We start from the raw sequence: 23,676 nt of genomic DNA on the forward strand, positions 1-23,676 counted from the left end.
TCTCCATCTTTAAAGTGAGACTATACCTATCTACCTTCAGAGATGGCTGGAAGACAAGTTATGTTTGTTCAGTGCTTCGAAGATGCAAAGCTCTAGATATAAAGAGTAGAAGTAGGGCTCTGCTTCAGCAAAGCACGTGCATAACTTTTAGTGTGTGAAATCAATGAGACTACTCGTGCTTACTTAAGTTGCAGACATACTTAAGAACTTTGCTGGGGCTCAAGTGGACAGATGTCCACTATTGTCTAGGATAAGAACATCAATATTAGCCACAAACCTGAACAGAAAATGTTATATCAAAGTTTAAAAAAATAATATATAAATTATCATTTAAATGCTCCTGAGTAAATTCTCACAGGCAGCTCTTTCTACCTTACCGGTGAACCACCCCGGCCCGATGAAGATGCTCCACTGCTAGAATAAGCTGCCTGATATATTTGCGTGCTTCATGCTCTTCCAGTCTTTTTTTCTCATAGATCTTGTGCATTAGATTGCCCCCAGGGCACAGCTCCATGACAAGGTAGTAGCTGTTTTCAGTTTCCAATATATCCAGCAGCTGAGCTATGTTGGGATGTCGGATCATTTGCTGGATCTGCCCCTCACGTCTCAGATTCTTGGTGACGTAGGTGTCCTTCTTGGCTCTCTTCTTGTCAATAACTTTCACTGCCACCTGATAAGAAACAAAGGAGGCATGGTTGGCATCATACACACCAAGGATTTATCAGCTCTGACCTTGTACAAATAACCTCAAAATAAATCAAGGGATGTAAGTACCAACTGATAAGCTGTTTGGGGCACAACAGCCGAGCACAGAGAAATAGCTGTTCTTTTCTTGCACTGAGACCTAATTCCTTTCCCAGCCCCTTGTATGGAACGACAGACAAAAGTTGTTGCAAAGATATGGATATCAAAGGGGCGAAAACACTTCTGTTAAGCAAACTTGAATGCTTAGTCTGAACATGCTATACTTGGTCTTCTTCTTGCTATTTGCTCAGAAGTTTTTGATGATGAGATTTACATGCAACCATGAATGTGACCTTTGTATGTGATTTAGACATGCATATGGCATTGGGCTTATGTTTTGAGATGTCACGATTCCAGCACAAGTTTCTTAAAAGTTAACCGAACAGGGAAGCGTAGCATGTTATGTATTACCAAAAATAAATAAATAAATAAATAAAAAAGAGCACCGCTTCCAGCCTCTGGTCAACCTGAACAATCTCTTTAAAAACATACACTTAAAAACACTCTCTCCATTACCTCCACAACACAATAACCACTTGTGTCTTCCAGGAACAAAGGCATTGGATTCATTCTATGATGCCATTGTTTTACACATCGAGAGGCACTGGTTCTAGTTATTGTGTTGGCAGGTTCATTAAACAGTTTGTAGTAAAAACACAGTCACCCCTTTCGTTGCTTCGTGGTTTTAGATATTTATTTAATTCCTAAGCTTTCCCATTTAGACATGATGCTGCAGACTTCCAGTCATTAGCACCAGCCAATGATTGAACAACATATATCAGCTGAAGAACAAAAGGCTATGCTCAGTCCTTCCCTCGTGTTCTACATTTCCCCTGCAACAACAGGAGTCCTTTTAACTCATGCACTGAAATCGAGGAGCTCACTAACCATTTCTACTGTGACACTTATTAACTTTTCAGACACAGGAAAAAAGAGCTTCGTCTTGTTGCATGACAATGAATTTTATACATTGTTTATTTGAAAGGTTCCTGTCTACATAGGGCCAAATTCAGGCTAGCGGGTGGAATGTGCATATGTACCCTCAAAGTGGCATACATAGCTGCTCCGCAAACAGCATTATTGCGTGCCTGTATCTGAGTCGCAAGCAACTCTGTGTGCACTACCCTTGCCTTATTTATTCCCATTAAGAGCAGAAATAATTAATGCAGGACAAATATCTGAGTTTTAGTGGACTAGTCATTAATCCAGACAGTAATGGTAGTGAAAATGATCTTCCTTCTGCCTCCAGCTTAGCAGGCAACTATGTCCATCCTTCCTCCTGGATGATGATCTAGCCACAGTAATTCATACTTTCAACTGCCTGCCAACTAAATTATTTTAACTCATGGTAGTTGGGGCTGATGATTAAGACAAGAAGTAAACTGTACCTTATACGGATCACATAAGATCACTTTCCTACCTCGAAACAGTGCCAAGAACATATCCTCCAGTGGCTCCTGGTTTGCTTCCAGTGTCAATCCAAAGCACTAGTATAAATATTCTCAACAGGCTGGGACCCTACACAGAAGTCACCTCTCTGTTCACAAACTATCAAGACTGCTGCATTCAGGGCGAACGAGAGGCAGGGGAAGCCGGTACAAATTACCGGGGCCTGGTGGTCCGGAAGGAGGCCTGTGGCCCGGCGTCTCTGGCTTTGTCGGCCCTGTTTAGCCGGTCTGCCCTTGCTGGGGGGCCTGCAAAACATTTTTCACCGGGGCCCGAACCCGCTCTTGGCGGCCCTGGCTGCCTCCCTCTGAGATGATGCAGCCAATGAGTTAACCGTGCCCAAAATGAAGCTCTCAAGAACTGAAAATAACATAGTCAAAGGGGTTCATTTGTGAAACCAACTGCTGGAAGAGGTATGGATAAGCCAAAGTCTAACCATTGTTAGAGTATATTTCAAGACATGCAAAGGCATTTCTGCACTAACCAAAGACAGGGAATGACAACAACAAGATGGCACAAACTAGAAATATATACCATACCTGGGAGAGACAAATATTAAAGTCCACTAGGGACTACTATGCGAATTTTAATTACTGTATTTGGCTGTCAGATACTATAATGATGGATCACTTATAAATGCCTAAGATATCTTAAAACTGTCTTTCTCTGGATCAGCATATGGCTTATAATTTCAGCCAGTGGTTCTGTTGGTTCCCAGTCAACTGCTATGTGTTTTGCTTGTGGGGAAGACTTCTCTGCATTGTTTTACTTAAGTATGTGTGTGATCCAGGGACCTCTTGGTGCCAACTGACAGAGGGCATGGGTTGCATGGGGGTTGCAGGGATTCTCTAGTATCTATGTAGTAGTTCACCAAAGAATGTCACATAAGGTCTCCAATGAAAGCCTGACACACTGTTCCTCATAATCATTGAGAAATATATGTACAGATAATATGTAAGGAATGCAAATTGACTATTGTTTGCTTCACAATAAACACCTATTTACTGTCTGAGCAAAATGCTAAGCAGGTGATTGCAAAGTCTCCAAGGGAGAGTCTAGACAGGCAAACACAAGCAACGGGGACAACTCTGTTTGCAAGTAATGACAATGGATTTTTGGACTATAACGGTAGGGACAGAGACACATTCTGGATCTTTCCCTTGAGGAGGCAAGAGGACAGTGTGCTTGTTTCATGAACAGAAGATCACAGCCAAGCCTGGCTGTAATACACTGAAAAGATTTGGGGTGAGCTTTTGCTCTCTATGACAGGACAATGTCTTGTTAGTTGAGTTTAGGCTCTAGAAAGCGTGTTATGATTTGATTTTATATGTAACTCTTTGTTTCTAATATTTCTGCTTATCATTTGAATCTCTGTTCTTTATTAAATATAATGTATTCTTGCTTCCTCTATAATCAAATCTAAGTGCTGTGTGTTAAGTGGAGCTGGAGTCTACCGTGTAACTGGTAAGCTGTGGAATACTGTATTTTTGCGAACAGAGGACCAGTGCATACTGTGAGTGTTCTGGGGATCAGAGGCTAGCCACTCCAGGGAGATGCTCAGAGGCCTCAGAGCTTGGAGTGTGCCTATTGTTGACCTGCAAAGAGAGAGCAGGGCCTACAGAGGCCTGGAAGCCAGTGCTTGTGTTGACCGTGGCTGGTGAAGTTGAGGAACTGATCCACAGCAGGCACAGACAAAGCTTCCTCACACAAAGGTCAGGTGGTAGTGATATGCTTCACACAACCCTGGGTATCCCCAAGAAGTGTCACAATGTGTTACAAACATTTTCGCAAATGCTTTCTACTACCTATTGCTCTCACTCACTTGTGAAGACCGTATCTTTCCTGGAGCTCCAGAAAACATTACTTAGCATACATTACTTCCACATTAGGAGTGGGTGGTGGTAAGGTGTATGTAATTGTAGTGGGGGGAATGCTTTATTGTTACAAGGGTTTTTTTCTCTGCATACTAGGGCATATGTGGTAGGAACCATAGGGGCCTTCACACCATATAATAATAATGGATATTAAAAAAATGCTTATTTTAATCTTGAAGAAAAAAATAGAAATAGGAATTTGTTACATTCTGCCTTATTCAGAAAGAGCTCTAAGCCCATTTCTTAAAGCCAATGCCCTCTAGGTTGGTTCTCATTCTATGCTATGATAAATAAATGCTTTGTTAGATTAGAAACATGGAAATTGCTTGTAATTCTATTAAATCACATCACTAGCCTCACATTAATGAAATAAGCAGACAAAAGGTTAAATTAATGAACTTTTTTTGAGGGGGCGGAGGGGGAATGCTATGATCTGGGAGTTTTACAACAAAAATAGATCCAAAAAGGACCTGACTACTGTTCTCACAGCCAAAATTCCCATTGAATTCAAGTTCATAAGAAACTGAAGAACTAAGCACTAAGAGTTTGACTTATTCAGAAATAATTACTGACTTTTAATTATCTGGATAAATTATTCAGGTCGGAGGCTGGCTTTTAAAAAAATAGTTGAATTAATACCTTTGATATAAAGATACAGTGAAGCAATAAACACAAGACAGCTTCACAGGTGAAACATACAGCATAGGACTGTGGCAACACTCCCATAAATGTCTGGAAGCTACACTCCTGACTAGTCACATTAAAGAAAAATCATTTCATTGTAAGGTAAGATAACAACAGGGAAATCAGATCTGAACAACTTTTAAAAGCCTGCGGTGATTCACCAAGAAATCAGTATGTTCTCTACCTAAGGAGATAAGAGCAATAACACAGAGGCTAGTGTAAACTATTCAAACAGCAAACTATTAGAGTTATTCAGCTAAGGACAAACAAATTCATTGATATAGAAAGATTATTTGCTGGTTTGTATCATACCAGCAGGAAACATTACTGAAACATGCTGCAGAAGAAGAAAAAAAAAGATGCTGGTATTTTTCATAATTGAAAGATACAAAGTATTAACCACATGGAACATAAATCTGTTGTCTGAGGTGTATTGTGAATCATCTTTCACTCATACCAATAAGTCATCCCTAATTCATTGAATATAAAGGCACATTGCTGAGCACATGTGTATCTCCCACATTCACTATATTTGCTAGGGGGAGGCAGGGAAAGTCATGTGAACGTGCGACTCCCAGACAGCAACTTGGCCATGTTCTTTCACTTTTATCTAGGAATTTGGGCCCTGATCCTGCACCATTAAAGTCAATAGGAGCTTTGCCACTGACTTCAACAGGTGCTGGATCAGACCTTTGGTATGACTGCACACCACCTATTCAAATGTTGTTTTAAGTCCATCCCTTCATTCTGGGCCATCTTTCCCCTCATTTAAGTCCTATCAGCTTCATCCCATCCCATCCACACTACTTGCATTTGGCCTGTAATGTAAGAGTCTAACAGCCAGGGCTGATGTACAGCACACAAGGGAAGCACTGGCAGCTTTGTTTCAGTAACACCCACACACAGGTGAAAGAAAAAGAGAAAGACATAAGTTAAGAATAAGGAGGACCTGAGTCACCCAGCCCTGAGGAAACTACCATTTCTATGCAGCACTGTTTTCTCTCTTGGCTGGGGAGAGAGTGCATCCTGTTTCCTAGCACCAAGTTACTGCAAAGGGCACCAGAGAAATACCTACATATTATGGTGCTTTTGGTATTAGATGCTTCCATTTTTTCCCCTTGGTTTGGTTTGCCCCTGGCATGAGCCTCCCTGCTAGCTCGTTGTAAAGAACATTAGGCCAAGCAAGCCCCATCCATTTCTCCCTCCCCTCTGCACAAGTGGAAGTCCAGTCCACTCTACACAGTGACACCCCCCCACACCCTCTACCCACCCCAGCCAGAGGCTGCTAGAACACCTTCCTGCCCAGGGGCCAGGTTCCGTGCCCAGGGCATACACCTACTTCAGCAGGGAGGGCAAAGAGAAGACATACATCAGAGACACTCTGTAGAGGAAGTGGGAAAAGGAGATGTGGGGAAGAGATTCAAGAAAGAGAAAAGGAGACTCAGGATGGGACTAGGGAAAATACAAATGGCACAGACTAGGAGGAAGAAGGTGGCAGGATTTATAACTCCGCGAGAAGAAGGAAAGCAGGCCCACAGGGTAAAATACGCACAATCTGAGTGAACAGGCTTTGTGCAGCAAAGGGGGGGTTGCAGGGACAGAATCCATCTCTCTGACAGTAGAGGTTCTGCAGCCCTCTTGCGGATGCTATTACAACTTCTGGGCTAAAGCAGGGGACCCCCAATACCTACAGAACCCCTACCTGGAGGGGTATGGCTAGTGCAGGGGTTCTCAAACTGGGAAGTCGTGACCCCTCAGGGGGTCACAAGGTTATTACATGGGGGGAGTGGGTCACAAACTGTTAGCTTCCACTCCCAAACCTCGCTTTGCCTCCAGCATTTATAATAGTGTTAAATACAAAAAAAGTGTTTTTAATTTACAAGGGGTGGAGGGGTGGGGGTTGCACTCATAGGTTTGCTGTGTGAGAGATCACCAATACAAAAGTTTGAGAAACACTGGGCTAGTGGATGTGTGTAATTGTGACCCCAGATGCCCCATACCTCCACGCTGGCACCCACCACCTGGTAGGATACTTTTCAGATACGTGTTTTAACATTTCCTAAAGATCCCCTGAAATGGGACGAGAGCAGGACTGCTCAAACAGCCATTTGGAGGATACACATCTAACATCTGGAATCCAGTGCAGGCTGGTGCAGGGATTGGTAACCTTTGGCCCGCGGCCCGCCAGGGTAAGCACCCTGGCGGGCCGAGCCGGTTTGTTTATCTGCCACATCCACAGGTTTGGCCAATCGTGGCTCCCAGTGGCCACGGTTCACCGTTCCAGGCCACTGGGGGCTGCAGGAAGCGGCGCGGGCCGAGGGATGTTCTTGACAGAACTGCTACCTATTGGCCTGGAGCGGTGAACCGCGGCCACTGGGAGCCGCGATCGGCCAAACCTGCGGACGTGGCAGGTAAACAAACTGGCCTGGCCTGCCAGGGTGCTTACCTTGGCGGGCCACGTGCCAAAGGTTGCCAATCCCTGAGCTAGTGCCATCTGAAAGAGGGCAGGCAAGGCAAACCTTACCATTGGTGTGGGGAAGAGGCCCAAAAGAAAATTTGAAAATTTGCAGTCATGATCTTGCATCAGTAGCAGCTGATTACACAGCACCTTCCACTCTCACCTGTTTCCATGAACAGGGCAGGCCTGGCCAAGGGGCAACAAAGTCTAACCAGCATTCACTGAAGTAACACGTCTCAATCACCGCCACCAGAAGAGAGAGATGGAAAGAAATGGGGGAGCACTGAACAGATATTGCAAGCAGTGATCAGCAGAATTGAAGCCAGCAACTGAGGGAGGGGAAAAAAGAAAAGAAAAGAAATGACCATATGGACTGTCCAGAAACCTCTGTATTTAAATAAGCCTGCAACACTTAAAAAGAAATAACAACAGACTAAAATGCGTACCTACCCTAGCATCATCTGGGTATTTTCCTATAAAGGTTCTAGTTCTTTTGTCTCTCATTCTATCTAGCCCATTCCTTGTTTTTATTGCCCCTTTTCACTTTATTCTTTTTTCCTATGTTGCTCTCCTTCCTGTGTTTCCTTCCTTTCCTAAATGAAAGACGCCGATTGGTGCATGGGCTCTGCAAGGGTCCCCTTCCATGAGGTAGGTTGTTTTTGTTTTATGTTCTCTATATAAAATAATAAATGTTCCTCTCTCCCCCCACATCCTCATATTGTACCATGTAAAAGAAAACTGAAGGACCAAACTTTGCTCTCCGTTAAACCAGGGAGAATCTGGAATTATCGTATTCACTACAATGGGGTTACTCCATATTTATCTCAATATAAATAAGTAGAATACGGCCCTACATATTCACCATACACCGTTCCCCCCCATGCTGCAAACCTCACCCACCTATAAAGAAAAAGGCATTTGCCACAGATATTAGCTAAATATCAAAACAAATTTAGGGCTTCAAAATCTGCTCAGGGAAGGTCTCTCATTTTATTTATTTGCTCTTGCAAACCTTAGACTGGGAGCTCTCTGAAACAGAGACTGTCTTTGTGTTTCATGCACAGTGCCTAGCACAAAGAATCCCTGATCACAGTCCTTAAGCTGTATCACAGCAGAAATGATAATAAATAATAAAGCAAGAGATTAAAGTGAATCGGTAGAAACAGTAGTTCTTGACATCCCACACTTCACTTCTGGTTAAATCTTTGCCATGTAAATAAACAAATGGTTTAGGTTACTGTGTGTTTTAAGATACACAGATGAGTAACAGGCCTTATTTGGGTTTCAGTTTCCCAGAATTATATTGTTAGAATCACTCCCTTTCCTGAAATTTGTTCTGTGCTGTAACACATCGTATGGGCAAATTCTGCTTATCTGGATTGTGGCAATAAAATATTGTGTTGAGTGTGTATTGAGGATGGTGTGTAGTGGGAAAGGAAGGGGTCAAATTAATCCCTAGCCTAACCGGTCCTACTGAAGCCAATGGAGTTATATATCAGGGACAAACTTGGCACAAAAGTTCCTCATCAGAAATGCTCCTCTTTGGTCATATCTAAACGCCACACAACAGTTGTAGTAAAGATAGCACTGGGTATGCCTGAAATGGAAGTGCTCTCACAGATTCCTTTGTCTCCAGTGTACGTGTCTGGAAAGGAGAATAAAGGTTTTCTTTCCTCCCTGCCTTCTCCTTCCTCCCAACCCAATCTCCCAAAGTGTGGAATGCTCCTGGGCAAATGATATTCCTGGGGGAATGCCTTCTCCTACAGACAGGTCTTGCATTTAGATCTGAAAGCAGTCAGGCTCTGATCTCCCCTAATCAAGTGTTCCACATCCAGTGCCCAGCTGCAAAAAATGCTTTGCCCCTACATCAGAGCATCTTGTCTTGGGCCAGTCTAGAGTCCAATAAGAGAGTCTTATCCTGGGCCAGTCTCATTGTTTCCTGATTGAAATCCCAGCACAGAATCTACCAGGTTGCGAGGGAAGCATGCTGCCCGGATCAGGGACTGTCCTCTGACACCAACCCAAAGCCCAGCAGTTGAGCTTTTACACAGTGTTGGAGAGGAGGAACTTCCATGTGCTCACCGGATGTATGTCAGGAAACCGTTCCCTCTCCCCTCTTTCTGGGTGCGCCAGCCACTGTCATATCTGGCTATTGTTTGCTCCCTTCCTTTAGAATCGAAGAGTGAATGGGGGGACAATGGGAGCCAAAAAGTTGCGCTTCTGTTATTGAAGACAAATATTTTCTGGGCCAGTACAAATGCACAGAGCTAATTAGGTATTTTCCTAACTGTTCTATGCTAACATGAAAGCAATATAGCTCTGTTAGACAAGGGGCTCAGTCTTATTTAGAGACAGATTTTTCTTTAAACCACTTCTTTGTAAACACCCCATGATGCTAGCAACTTGCTGCTAGAAAATTTGTATTCTTTATGCCTAAACCTCAGTCCTATTCCAATAAGTAATTCAAGTCATGGCATCTCTGAAACGTCCTGCTGGTGGGAAACCAAATGTTGGATCCCATCACAAAGTAGGATGCTAACCAAACAAAGTTTTAAAAAAAAGAAGACAAGCTCACTGCAGAGTTGATCTTCAAATACATATAAAATTGCTAGAAGGCATTAGTACTTTTAGCAGCTAAAGCTTTATCTGAGATGTTTTTACATTAAAAATGCCAATTCCTCTATATAACTTTCCATGACAAGCCTCAAAGACTTTCTTCAGTTAAGACACAATATCATTCTATTGAATAAGTAAGTGGAACCTCTTATAAAATATTCCAGTGGCTGGTCAGTAACACACTGCACTAGCACATGGGAAAACCAGGTTTGGTCGTCAGACAGGAAGGTGTAATGCACATCAATAGAAGCAAATCCTACTGGCTGCAGAACACGAAATCCCTGGAGGGACTGGCCATGAAGCTGGGATCACGGTGTAGTGGATAGGGTCTGAGGTGAGATGCTTCAGAATCTCCCTTTACCAAAAGAAAACCAGTTGCACACTTAGGCCCTGATCCTATAAGACTTAAGCATATGTGTAACTGTACACTTGAGTAAAAGCACACACATGCATTTGCAGGATAGGGGGCCTAACAATTTAAAGATAATTTTGAATGAATGTCCCCTTTATCCCATACACTTTATCTTATAAGTTCAAATAAGAGTCAAATCCTGCAGTCCTTTACTGAGGCAAGCCTCCCACAGAATTAAGAGGAGGGATGCCTTAGTAAGGGCCAAATAAGCATTGTAAGGTTTGGCCCTAAGTAATAAATGTAACACGAGAGAAGAAACGGCAGTTATGGGCTGATGTAGACGTAGCATGGCACCCCCAGATGGTTTATGAGATGCAGAGACTGAACCTAGGTCCTCTAGATCTGAAAGTATGAACATTTACTGCCTGAGGTAAAACACCTAGATCTATAAACTGACTCAAACCTCTATGTAGTCCAGCCCCTAGAGGAAAACAAAGAGGCCCACTGTGTAAGCATGGACTATGTTACATACATTTATGTAAGTTCATCTCCATTTGTATTTTTTAAGATACACATAAAGCATGGATTTGCCCTTTTTTGCCCTGTGTATTTTCTTTGGGTTACATATTTTACATCACCTGTATCTTTGCTTTATATTCAACACTACTTTAACTAAAAAATATCTGACAAAATTTCAGGATAGACTAGTGATTTTGGGTGTCCAACTTGAGACATGTTAAAGAGGCCAAATTTTTAGAATGTAGGATGCTCAGAGCTTTCTGAAAATCAGGACCTTTTAAGGTATCTCAGGTTGGGCACCCAAACACCGAGGCACCCAAATTGACTAGTTGTCACTTTTGAAAACATAGGTCTCTGTTACTTTGATTTTTCTTCAGTAAAATGACTATTGCTTTCAATAAACGAATTAGAAGCATCCAAGGATTAGAAAGTGTCAGCTTCATTAAGTGCTGGATCTTTACCATTTGCTCTAGTAGACTGTTCAGGCTCTGTGGTGTCTTTAGTTATTTGTTTCTTAATGTTGTCTTTCAGATGACAGGTTCCAAGGTCTTAAAAGATAGGTGTGCAGATACAAAGATTTTTCAAGCGAATCTATTACTGAAATTGACCAACATTGCCATTGTTTGAACAAAAAAGAAAATCCTTTCATGTAAGCTGCCAAAATGTGATGAGTGTATATCCAGCTGTGACTGCTCAGTTCTCAAGAGATGGAATTCATAGTTTTGCTGTATCATAGTAAGACTTCTTGCCCCAGGGTCACAATTCAGTAAGGTACTTAAACACATGCCTAACTTTAAGCACGTGAGTAGGCCCATTGAAATCAATAAGAATACTCATGTGCTTGAAGTCAGGCATGTGCTTAAATACCCTGGGGTTTACAGCACTCAATTCATAGAGCATTATTAACTATTTGTGTCTGTAAATTTTAAAGTGGCATATTTTGTGAATCCCTTTACTACAATTTTCTAAAGGATTTTTTGACCATCCTGCGTAACATCATATTTTCCCTAGCAACAAGTCTCCTTAATAGATGTTAGTGCTTTATGTTGTTGTGCATCCTTCAAGTTATGATTTCTGAGGAAATTGCAGACATTCCTTAAAAGTATCAACAGAAAGTTAACCAACTCTTTATTCACCCTACTTGCAGGTTAGCTGTTCATTTCAAGGAAATCAGAGATAAGCCAGGCCAACAGCAATCTGCAAAAGCAAACTTGTCCACAAGTATAATCACTGTCTGTTTCGCCTCTACTCTGATGGACTGACAAATAACCATGAATATGTGGATCCAATGCAGGAGCATGAGTTGCAACATTTTGGTGTCATGTAGCCAGTGTATGGCCCAGCAGACTGGAAAGCAGTATTTTGCACTGCTATATTGTAAACCTGGGTATGAGAGGGATGATGTGATTCTCCATGGACGAGTAGGATTTCAAGAGTCATGGAAGAGATCCACTCAGTCTTAGACAGAAAGAAGAAGGTTCCATTGACTTCTCAGTCTCTCCTGGTCAACCAATGAATGGGGTGGCCATAATGGTATCCCAGTGACATCAGCAAATTTTCACTTATTAGGTATCTGAGGCTATATACAAGTAGACCAGGGACAAAAATAAACGATAGCCCCATAATGATAGCATAGACTGGATATGAAATCCTTACAAGCCTGTCAAAACGAGCCTTATGGTCTGGATTAGGCATAGAGAGGAGAAAATATACACATGAATGTCTGAAACAACATGATTTGCCTGGCAATTTAAAGTGTTAATCAAATATCACTCTCCAAATATTGAATATTTTTCAAAGAAGCATTTCTTCCCATACATAAGGTAAAGCTCACATTGCTATAATGCTCTCTGTCACTCAGCAAGAAAACTAGTTGGAGCACAAAGTTTAATCAAGTCAGAGGAAAGGAATTTTCAGGGGCTGTTACACAAATGAATGAGGAGTGATATGTGATCACCGTGGCAGATGGAAAACTTGTTAAGGCAAGTGTGGTCCCTATTCTGTGTTGACCAAACTGATTGCTACACATGACCGGTCATGGGGGAAGCCAGCGTGACAACTGTTACAAAACAGAGGTCTCTTGAGCTAAACATGGCCCTTTTAAGTTGTAAGAACAACATAAAACAGCTATGTCTAAAATACAGCAAAGTGTCGTTTATGCCTTGGTCACAAATGAACTATATCCTACACAGCTGTTTCTGATAAAGTAAAACTTGCCTTTTTAATGCTGACAATTTTGTCTGTCACAGTGAGATGGATGAGGCTCTCAGGTTACATGTGAGAACTGATACCAGATAATAATGTTGCGTTAACAGCAACCCTTGCATGAGAGCCCCTGCTTATGAATCTTCTAACATCCACATTCATGGACTTGTAATATGTTACACATTAAACTGTCCCAGTTTCACATTTCAGTGACGAAATGCATAACTAGGTATGCAGAAAAGTCAGTCTCCCTCATATAATAAATTGCTTTAATACTGATGTAGCTTTATAGTTTTTCTAGAGGAAAATTTACACTTACCAGAGCCGTAAATGCTTCTGCTTTTCATGCACGGAAGGTTTAAGTCTCAGCACCATTATTTGTGTGGCGTTATAACTTGAGTGACAGAAAGTTCAAAAATGTTGAGACCCAAGAGTTTCAAGTCAGCACAATGATTACATATTTTGTCTCCCATAGCTGCATGGATATCACACATAGAAAACCGAATGTGGAAGATTTATATAAAAAAAATACAACAGGCAGATAGTCATGAAACTTTATTTATGTATTACTCTTTTCTATTCTCTTCATTTGGAGACCTTTTCCATAGCAGTAACACTTCTGATCCTATACTAAAACAAAGAACAGCATTACATGATCTAAAACTAAAAACCATATCTAAGGGCAAGGCAAGGGAGTGAAGCATTCATAAAAAAAGGAATCTTTAGTAAGTGCAACTTCAGCTTTCTGTTTATTTTTCATAGGTGGTCCTCTTCACAGGCTCTGTAAACCTCTCATAGGATCTTTACTACATTAACCTCCCCTGTAGTGAAGGAAGGGCTAGACCAGGGATCGGCAACCTTCGGCACATGGTCCGCCAGAGTAAGCCCCCTAGCGGGCCAGGCCAGTTTGTTTACCTGCCACGTCAGCAGGTTCAGCCAATCGCAGCTCCCACTGGCCGCAGTTCACTGCTCCATGCCAATGGGGGCTGTGGGAAGCGGCAGCCAGCACTGCTTCCTGCAGCCCCCAGTGGCCTGGAATGGTGAACCGCAGGCACTGGGAGCTGCAATCAGCCGAACCTGTGGACGCGGCAGGTAAACAAACCAGCCCAGCCCGCTAGGGGGCTTACCCTGGCAGGCTGCATGCCGAAGGTTGCCGATCCCTGGGCTAGACTCAGCTCCCTCCATTAAGGGCTGGTCCACACACAGTTTTTGTATTGTTTTAGCGATATCAGTTTAGAACAGGTATAATTAAAGTAGTACAAACCCCCAGTGTGGACACACATTTTTACTATATAAAGTTGCTCATACTGAGATCTGTGATTCCAGGAAATATACCAAAATAAGCATTTTCATTCGCTTTATTGGCACATCCTGAACCAGCCAGCTAGAAGAGTCATAAGCTGTAACCCACTGCCCATCAGCAGACAAAATCTTGTTTTGGAAGGTATTAGGGAAAGTGTTTGAGAGAGACACACTACAGCAGTTAGGAGATGGTTCCAACTTTAACCTTTATGACCATACTACCCTTTGCCTGAGGTTGCCACTGATGGGAGGAATAAGAAAGCCAATGTATTTATTTAAAACACTATTTGCTTACTCTCAGAACATTAGATTTCAGCATTTTAATCTTGTTTGTGATTTGATTTCAAATACCAAAAAGTGTTCAATGGAGGTGGACAGAGCTTTAAATAACCCTAGTACTGAATCTTCCACCACTTCCCATGGGAAACAATTGGACAGGCAAATAAATCGTGCTGTTAAGAAGTATTTGCTGAAGGCCAATGCAAGTTTTCCTTTGCTCTGTTGTATCCATTTATTCCTACTGAAACACCCTCAGACCACCCTGCGTAATTCCTCTTCCACCTTGGCACTGACACTCTTCAGATAATTGTAGATATTCCCTTGAAAAACTTGGAGAAGGGTGTAATCAACATAATAACTAACAGTTCATTTTTTATATTGCTGTTTATACAACACGTAACTACGCAGTTTTAGATAGACTATTACAATTCACTTGTTATGGGATGGTTTGTCACAACAGTTAAGTGGCTCCTTGACTTAGGAATTTACATCATCCCCCTAAATAATGAAGATAAATGCTATACGCTATACCTTCTATTTTCCTGCATTTGGGATAACCACATAACTTGCAAATGGCAAAGGGAAGGGGAAATATAAGTGAGTTGCTTTATGTCTTCTGAAATGTATGAAGATAAATAGTAGCAACCCACTATTCACCAGTGTAAAAGCAACCTTGGTATAACTTCAAGAGCATATACCAGGGATGAATAAGACCCCTTCTGAGACAAAGAGAGCGGGACACATTTTAATTAACAAGACATTTATATTTAACACATGCCTCCAAAACCAGGCACACAGCTTTACACTTCATTAAAAACGTTAAAAATACAAAGCTTTCAAGAGCAAATACAAGGACCCAGATGTGAGAATCACACAAAAACTTACACCTGGTGTCAATTTAATCTAAACACTGGATATTTCCCTCTATTTGCCACCAATAACAAAAAGTATGATGGTATATATGAAAAGCAAGCACTACTGACGTGCACTGTTAGTGATGCCTTTAAAACTGCTGAATGTAAACTTGAAAGCAGATTATCTCAAGAGGATAAGCAACTGCCACATGTGCATCAATTCAGATCATTGCAGAACATGTGAGAGCTACAGCTGAAAAATATTAAAACAAGCTTCCTGGAAGACAGATTGGAATAGTGAGCAGCCTCTCTGACTATTAAAGACCATTTTACTTACTCCAAATATAAAACATAGAACAACAGGCGGTTAGAGGGAAGAGTTCAGCTTTGTAATAGGCTCCTGTTGAAACTGCTTATTTTCCAGATGAATCCATTACAAGCAGGTGATTACATAAGAAATAATGAACAGGTGATTGCACATCAGCAGCCTGGTGTTTATCCTGCCTTATGTTAAAACCCTTAAATGCTCCATAACATGCGTTATGCCACGCTGTGCTGACAAAGTGCCAAATCCTGCCGTCCTCATTCAAGCAAAACTCCTACTGAAGTCACTACAACTTTGACTTAAAATCCTTCCAATTATACTCTAAATAAAATTATGTGATAAAGTACAGTATTTCACATTTACATAGGCATTCGTTCAATAATTTAAATAAAAATTACATACAAGAAAACTACATGAAAAGAACATTATTACAACTGCAAAGTCAAGCACTCCAAAGCTAAGCAGAATTAAAATTGTTGGCGAACCTTAATTTGGCCCTCTTGTCCATCTGTGTTATTATACAGTCTTAAATTATACGATCACATAGAATTTGTTCCACAGGATCTCTGCTTCATTCCATGTGCAGAATGGCCAGTCCTCACTTAAAGAGCAGCTGTTCAATATTTTGTTTTAGCCTCAAAGTTTAATGTATACGTGGCCCAACATCACAAATCTTGTTCTAACAACAGAATTATTCATTTCCTCATGGGTTTTTCTGTGGCGCTCATCACTGCAGTAACTGAGTGCTTCACAAACATTTATGTCAGGTATGTGCTTTTTGCAATCCCCTGCCAAATTTCAAGTTCCTGCTCCAAAGAATGGGGTCGCTAGAGCTTTCAAAGAAAAGGTCACCATAATTTACTAACATGGGTCTGACAAGCTGCTGGGAATACCCAGAGCTGGGAGACCCTGTGCTACCCCTCTCAGCCTCAGTAAGTGGGAGCTTTGCGGCACCTAAGCTATGTGACAACTACCTGACACACCAGCTTGTCTGCCTTGCCAACAAACGCTTCAGGGCTCTCCCAGCCCTAACCTTGCCCAGCAAATAACCATTAGTGAACTCTAGCCCCCGAGCACCTCAGAGATGTCGCTCTGCAATGCACAGGCCTTAGCACACTGCAATAACAAAAGAGATTAAGTTTGCTGCTCCTTTAAAGAGACAGAAACAACAACTTGTTGCCTTGACTGGAATTAACAATCACTTCCATACAATCAAAGCACTGGGTTGGAGATAAAAAGTAAAACAAGTTTATTTAATTAAAAAGAGATTGATTTTAATATGGATTCAAATATATGGGATAAAGATAGAAAGGGTTACAAAAAAGAACAGTAAATTACACTTTCTAATGGCTAAGACCTAACTTAACAAGCTACAGTCTTTGTAAAAGCTGGTTTCCGCAGCAAATCTTCCTTTTCCAGCAATGGATGACTAGCTTTTGATCAGGAGCCCCACACGGATTCCCAAGGCACTAGTTTTCCATGTCTCCTCAGGTAAAGGATAACTTAGGAGAGGGTCACTCCCCCTCTTTTTATAGTCCTGTAAACCTTTGAAATACATTCTTCTGAAATGTATCCCCAGATAAAGTTCCTTTCCCCAGATGGGTGTGGATGCCATGCTGTCTGGTGTAGACTCCATGCTGTGTAATCCCCCGCTGGGGTACACTAAGCCAGTCAGGCCAGCTGATAATCACTGCCAGAGACCAGGGAGGCAGTTGCTTCCTGATAAACGGATGCTGTTAGGGTCACAAGGGGAAAACAACATATTTTTTCCTAGCCCTGTTCTTACGAAACAGCTGAATCGTTTTGGCTGAAATTTCCCCTCAAAACATCATCCTCAGGCAGGGACCCAGAATGAAAAATGTCATCCCGAACAGTTAAAATAACAGTTCCCAAACTTTTGATGGTCATTTTCCCCCTTATCCCTGACCGTGGCCCTCCCCTGCCCCCCAGAGCCAGAGCCAGGAGCAGGGTCATGGCTCCGGAGGAGTTGGGGGCAGATGCTGGCCCTGGCTTAGCTCCCCAGGATATTCCTCCATGCCCCCCCTGGGGGGAGCACCCCATACTTTGGGGACCTCTGGGTTAAAGTCTGGCAAAGTTCTACACAACTGAAAACAGCATCTCATAATGGAAAGTGTTAGGCAACCATAATATTAGGTAGCACTACCAGCTCTACCTACAATAAAGAATTAACCTGTCATGAACTGTTCCACCTTAGCAGCCCCACACCTTATTTTAGGTACTTCTTCCATGACTGAATTTCCTCAGATGACCTGTCTTTGTTATACTCCACTTGGGCTCTGATTCTGCAAACACACAATTGCTTAGTTTTACTCATGTGATAAGTTAATGGGACCACAAGGTACATAAAGTTGACCACATGAATTCTTATACAATCAAGGCTTTAAATGGTAAAGTCCTCAGAATAAAGAAAGTTTATTTAATTACTATGTAAAACATCATGTACACCTATGGGGCTATATATACTGAACACTGTATATTCCCATTTGTGAGATGAGGGGGATTAAATTTTGCTGCTTTAACTTAAGCTTTTACAAACAAAAAGGAAAGATTTCTCATAAGTGGTAGCTTTTAATGGAAAAAAGAGTTCCTGCAAGAAGGTCACTGTACCAATTTTACAGTAAGTATTTTTCAAAACAAGCTCTTCTACATCCATAAAATTTAAAAAATGTGTTGAGAATCCAATGACAAATAAAGCCACTAATTGAATGTTCATGGTGAGAAACAGAATGCACCTAGAAAACTAACATTACATATGCAGCACCGTGGGAAAAAAGACAAAAGAACAGGCCGAATTTCTAACTAAGGATCTGTGTCCTGATGCCACGAGTCACTGAAAGCAATGAGCGTTGCCAACTCTCACAATTTTCAGTCACACAATATCTGGGGGTTTTCTTAAAGCCCTGCCTCCAGGAGTCATGTGATTATGTGTTCCACAGTTTCATTTTCAAAAAGTAAGTTTCTAGCCTGAATGGTTGAGGAGAAAAGCTTGAAAATGTGACCTGAGCGTATTCTAAATGCTCAGAAAGCAGAAGGCAAAGAAAAAGAACCCAAACCATATTTTAAAAAGCTCATGGTTTTTAAGCCAATCTCATGATTTGGGCGGGGGGTGTCTTACTCTTTACTTTTGAATGCTTAGGGTTGGCAATGACACATTTGGGTGCACAGCACCTTGCATGAAGCACTCAACACCTGTCAGAACCAAGCCCTAACTTTCTAAAAAATGGCAGCAATGACTGGGGAGACAGTACAACTAGGGAATGCATTGACTCAGCATAGCTTCTGCTGGCAATACTCTTAAAAGAGTCTTGGCCACCAATGTAAGCTCCCCTCCCTTGGACAGAATTCCAAGGCACTGCAGGTCCAAGAGTGACTCCACAACCACCCCTGTCAGTTCCTATTCCTCCTCCAGAGCAAGTGATCACATTCAGTGGATCTAACCCAGCATGTTTAAAACTGAACCAAAAGTATTGATCTCTGAAGGACACTTGTAGTACACCCCAACAGAACAAACAAGTTAACAATCTAAATGTATAATATTTGTAGTATTTCACACAGAGTCACAATCTTTCCCTGGTGTAAACTGGTACAGCTCCATTGATGTCAATGGAGTTGTGCCAACTCACACCAGCAGAGAATCTGACACACTGTATTCGCAGATTTTGATGTGTATGGTCTTCAACAGAGAGGCAATGGTTTTGAGTATAATCTTAACTTCTCCAAGACAGAGATACTATTGTATCAGAACATGAGTGTGCACACTTTCGTTAGAAAGCTAGAGACCACAGGCCAGATTTCCCATTGCTTCCTGTTCCTGTGCTTAGCACAGCAACATGCATTTCCCATATTCTAATATCAGTCCCCAGTGCAATTTTACGCCTGCCAGCAACAGCTGGGCTACAGGTTGTTTCGGCCAGGCCCACTCTCTCAACTGGCACACTCCCTAGCTCATTTAAAAAGAAAATTGGTTCATTCTTTCTTTTAGCATAACTTGCTGTTCTTTGGAATCTCATTACAAAGATGATTTTTTAACCTGATATTTTAAGCAAGAGCCGGGTGTTATCAATTTAAAGATTTTTTAAGGCCAGAACAAACCATTAGATCATTTAGTCTGACCTCCTGTATAACACAGAGCACAGAATTTCATACATTTATCCCTGTATTGAACCCAATAACTTGTGTTGGACTAAAGCATTTCTTCCAGAAAGGCATCCAGTGAAGACTTGAAGATTTAAAGACTTCAAGAGATGGAGGATGCACCACGTTCCTTAGTAATTTGTTACAATGGTTAATCACCCTCACAGTTAAAATTTCTAATTTGAATTTTTCTGGCTTTAACTTCCAGCCATTGGTTCTTGTTATCTGTTTCTCTGGTGATGATCTGACACTGAATAGGTCTATGCTACAATGTTTTCTCGGCATAATCACATTTGTCAGGGGTGTGAAAAAAAAACATGTCAACATGGTTCTTGTAATGGGAAATTATGCCTCACCAACCTGTTAGAATTCTTTGAGAAGGTCAACAAATATGTGGACAAGGATGATCCAGCTTAGTTAGTGTACCTGGACTTTCAGAAAGCTTTTGATAGGGTCCCTCACCAAAGGCCCTTAAGCAAAGTACGCTGTCATGGAATAAGGGGGAAGGTTCTCTTGGATCAGTAACTGGTTAAAAGATAGGAAACAAAGATAGGAATAAATGGTCAGTTTTCACAGTAGAGAGGTGTAACAGTAGGGTCCCCCAACGATCTGCACTAGGATCCTTACTGCACGACATATTCATAAATGAAAAAGGGGATGAACAGTGAACTGATAAATGATGATATAAAATTACTCAAGATAATTAAGTCCAAAGCTGACTGACAAGAGTTACAAAGGGATCTCACAAAACTGGGTACGAAAATGCAGATAAAATTCAATGTTGGTAAGTGCAAAGTAATGCACATTGGAAAACATAATCCCAAATATAGATACAAAATGTTGGGGTCTAAATTAGCTGTTACCACTCAAGAAAGAGATCTTGGGGTCATCGTGGATTGTTCTCTGAAACCATCTGCTCAATACGCAGCAGCAATCAAAAAAGCTAACAACCATTAGGAAAGGGATAGATAATAAGATGCAAAATATCATAATGCACTATATAAATCTATAGTACTCCCACATCTTGAATACTGTGTGCAGTTCTGGTTGCCCCATCTCCAAAAAGATATATTAGAATTGGAAAAAGTACAAAGAAGGGCAACAAAAATGATGAGGGGTATGGAACAGCTTCTATATGAAGAGATTAAAAAGATTTAACTATTAAACTTAGAAAAAGGATGACTAAGGGGCAATATAATAAAGGTCTATAAAATCATGAATGGTGTGGAGAAAGTGAATAAGGAAGTGTTATTTACCCCTTCAAATAACACAAGAATCAGGGCTCACCCAATGAAATTAATAGGCAACAGGTTTAAAATAATTATAAGGGAGTAATTCTTCACACAATGCACAGTCAACCTGTGGAAATAATTGCCAGGGAATATTGTGAAGGCCAAAACTCTAAGTGGGTTAAAAAAAGATACGTTCCTGAAGGATAGGTCCATCAATGGCTATTAGCCATGATGGTCAGGGATGCAACTCCATGTTCTGGGTGTCCCTAAACCTCTGACTACTAGAAGCATGGAGTGGACAACAGCAGATGGATCACTCAATAATTGCCCTGTCCTGTTCATTCCCTCTGAAGCATCTGACATCGGTGTGACACTCTGTATCTCGGGGACACACCTTGCACCCCCAAGTTCATCCTTACCATATGATTGTGTGGTATCAAATGCAAAGTTTGTCATGTCGAGTGTCTTCAGAAGGCTCATGATGCACTGAGCATTGTTGTTATAGTAAGGTTATAGTAATGATATAGGTTGTAATTTCATGTATATAGTTATGAGGCTGAAAATGTATCCTCATGGCTTAAAACAAGCCCAAGCAAAAACTCTCCAAGAGCAGGGGTGCAGTTCACAAGTCCTCAGGGCATGTCTGAGACAAACCCAGCCCAGCCTCACAGGAACAAAGGACACGGGCCTAGGCAGCAACAAAGGATCCATTGGACTCTCAAGTGAACCACCCCTCTTTCCCTTGGTCAGTCAGGGACTACAATGAGGTAATGCTCACCTGACCCTGAAGTGGGGGAGGGGGGCGAAGCCAAGAGTGAAGAAAGAACATGCTAAAAGGGAGAGATGTTTGCCATGCTCTTCCTCTCTCTTCCACCTCCATCACAGACATCACCACCAAGCGACTGAAGTGCTGATCAAAGGGGAGAGCCTGGCTGAAGGGCAACCAGCCAGCCTGTGGTGAGAAGCATCTAGGTTTGTAAGGGCACTGAAAGTGTTATAATAATAAGAGATATACCAAACTCCTAGAACTGGAAGGGACCTTGAAAGATCATTGAGTCCAGCCTGCTGCCTTCACTAGCAGGACCAATTTTTGCCCCAGATCCCTAAGCGTCCCCCTCAAGGATTGAGCTCACAACCCTAGGTTTAGCAGGCTAATGCTCAAACCACTGAGCTATCCCTTCCCCCCCCTGATGAGCTTAGAATGCATTTTGCTTTTATTTCATTTCACCAAATCCAACCTCTTGTGCTTTGACTTATAATCACTTAAAATCTATCTTTTGTAGTTAATAAATGTGTTTGTTTATTCTACCAGAAGCAGTGTGTTTGGTTTGAAGCGTATCAGAGACTCCTCTTGGGATAACAAGCCTGCTGCATATCAATTTCTTTGTTAAATTGACGAACTCATATAAACTTACAGCATCAAGCGGGCATAAATGGACACTGCAAGATGGAGGTTCCTAGGGTTGTGTCTGGGTCTGGAGATATTAGCTATGCCATTCAGTTGCACAATCCAAGGAGCAGCTTACATTCCCGAGACTGTGTGTGAACAGCCCAGGTGTGGGGGTTCTCACAGCAGAGCAGGGTAAGGCTGGCTCCCAAAGTCAAGGATTGGAGTGACCTAGCCGATTACCGGTCCAGATAACACCAGGGAAACGTCACAGTGGTGCAGCGAGCAGGGTGTATGTACAACTTGTTACTACAAGTGAAGTTCACACTGTAAGCACTGATATTTGTGATGTTAAGTCAGTTTTGAGCGCAATCGCTAATAACACTCAGGAGGAGGTCACAGTTTTGTTATTTTCTCTTTGTTTATTTTGGGTGAGGGAAATAAGCACAAGAAAGCAGAAAAATGACTACCAGTGAGGCAGCTACAAAACTAGAGCTGGCCAGACTGGAAACTGCAGAGAAGGAAAAGGACGGCGAGTTTCAAATGTGGCAGGCAGAAATGAGGCTCAAAGAAGCAGCTGCGGCCAGGGAAACTATGGAGGCAGAGGCAGAGGCAGCCAGGGTGGAGGCTGCACAGAGAAGGGCCATGGAAGAAAAAGAGAGGAAGTGGGAAGAAAGAGAAGGAGAGCGAAAACATCAACTAGACCTGCTAGAGAAGCAGAAGCAGAACCCCACCCCCACCCCAACCACTCCAAAAATCCGAACACTTATGTCCTGCATACAGTGAGGAGGACGATATTGCTGAATATCTGACTACCTTTGAAAGGCTGTGTGTAATACATGAAATCCCTGATAATAAAAGAGTCTCTACCCTGCTCACTGCACCCCTGTGACGTTCCCCTGGACGGTGATCTGCTACGTCACTCCAATCCTTGACTCTGAGAGCCAGCCTTACCCTGCTCTGCTGTGAGAACCCCCACTCCTGGGCTGTTCATGCACAGCCTAAATGTAAGGGAGTAATTCTTCACACAATGCGCAGTCAGCCTGTGGAAATAATTGCCTGGGGATATTGTGAAGGCCAAAACTATAAGTGGGTTCAAAAAAGATAAGTTCCTGGAGGAAAGGTCCATCAATGGCTATTAGCCATGACAGTCAGGGATGCAACTCCATGCTCTGGATGTCCCTAAACCTCTGACTACCAGAAGCATGGAGTGGACAACAGCAGATGGATCACTCAATAATTGC

General features: G+C 42.0%; 1 protein-coding gene across 1 annotated transcript in view; it reads right to left on the minus strand.

Annotated features, from left to right (window-relative positions):
* Positions 1–23,676, minus strand: part of HUNK (hormonally up-regulated Neu-associated kinase) — an 81,656-nt gene that overhangs the window by 47,940 nt on the left and 10,040 nt on the right. The window contains exon 2 of the mRNA XM_039522760.1: positions 378–670. Within this exon, the coding sequence (XP_039378694.1) occupies positions 378–670 (293 nt within the window). The remainder of the gene's footprint in view (positions 1–377; positions 671–23,676) is intronic.

The sequence above is a fragment of the Mauremys reevesii genome, linkage group 1 (genome assembly GCF_016161935.1).
Source record: "Mauremys reevesii isolate NIE-2019 linkage group 1, ASM1616193v1, whole genome shotgun sequence".
NCBI lineage: Eukaryota > Metazoa > Chordata > Testudines > Geoemydidae > Mauremys > Mauremys reevesii.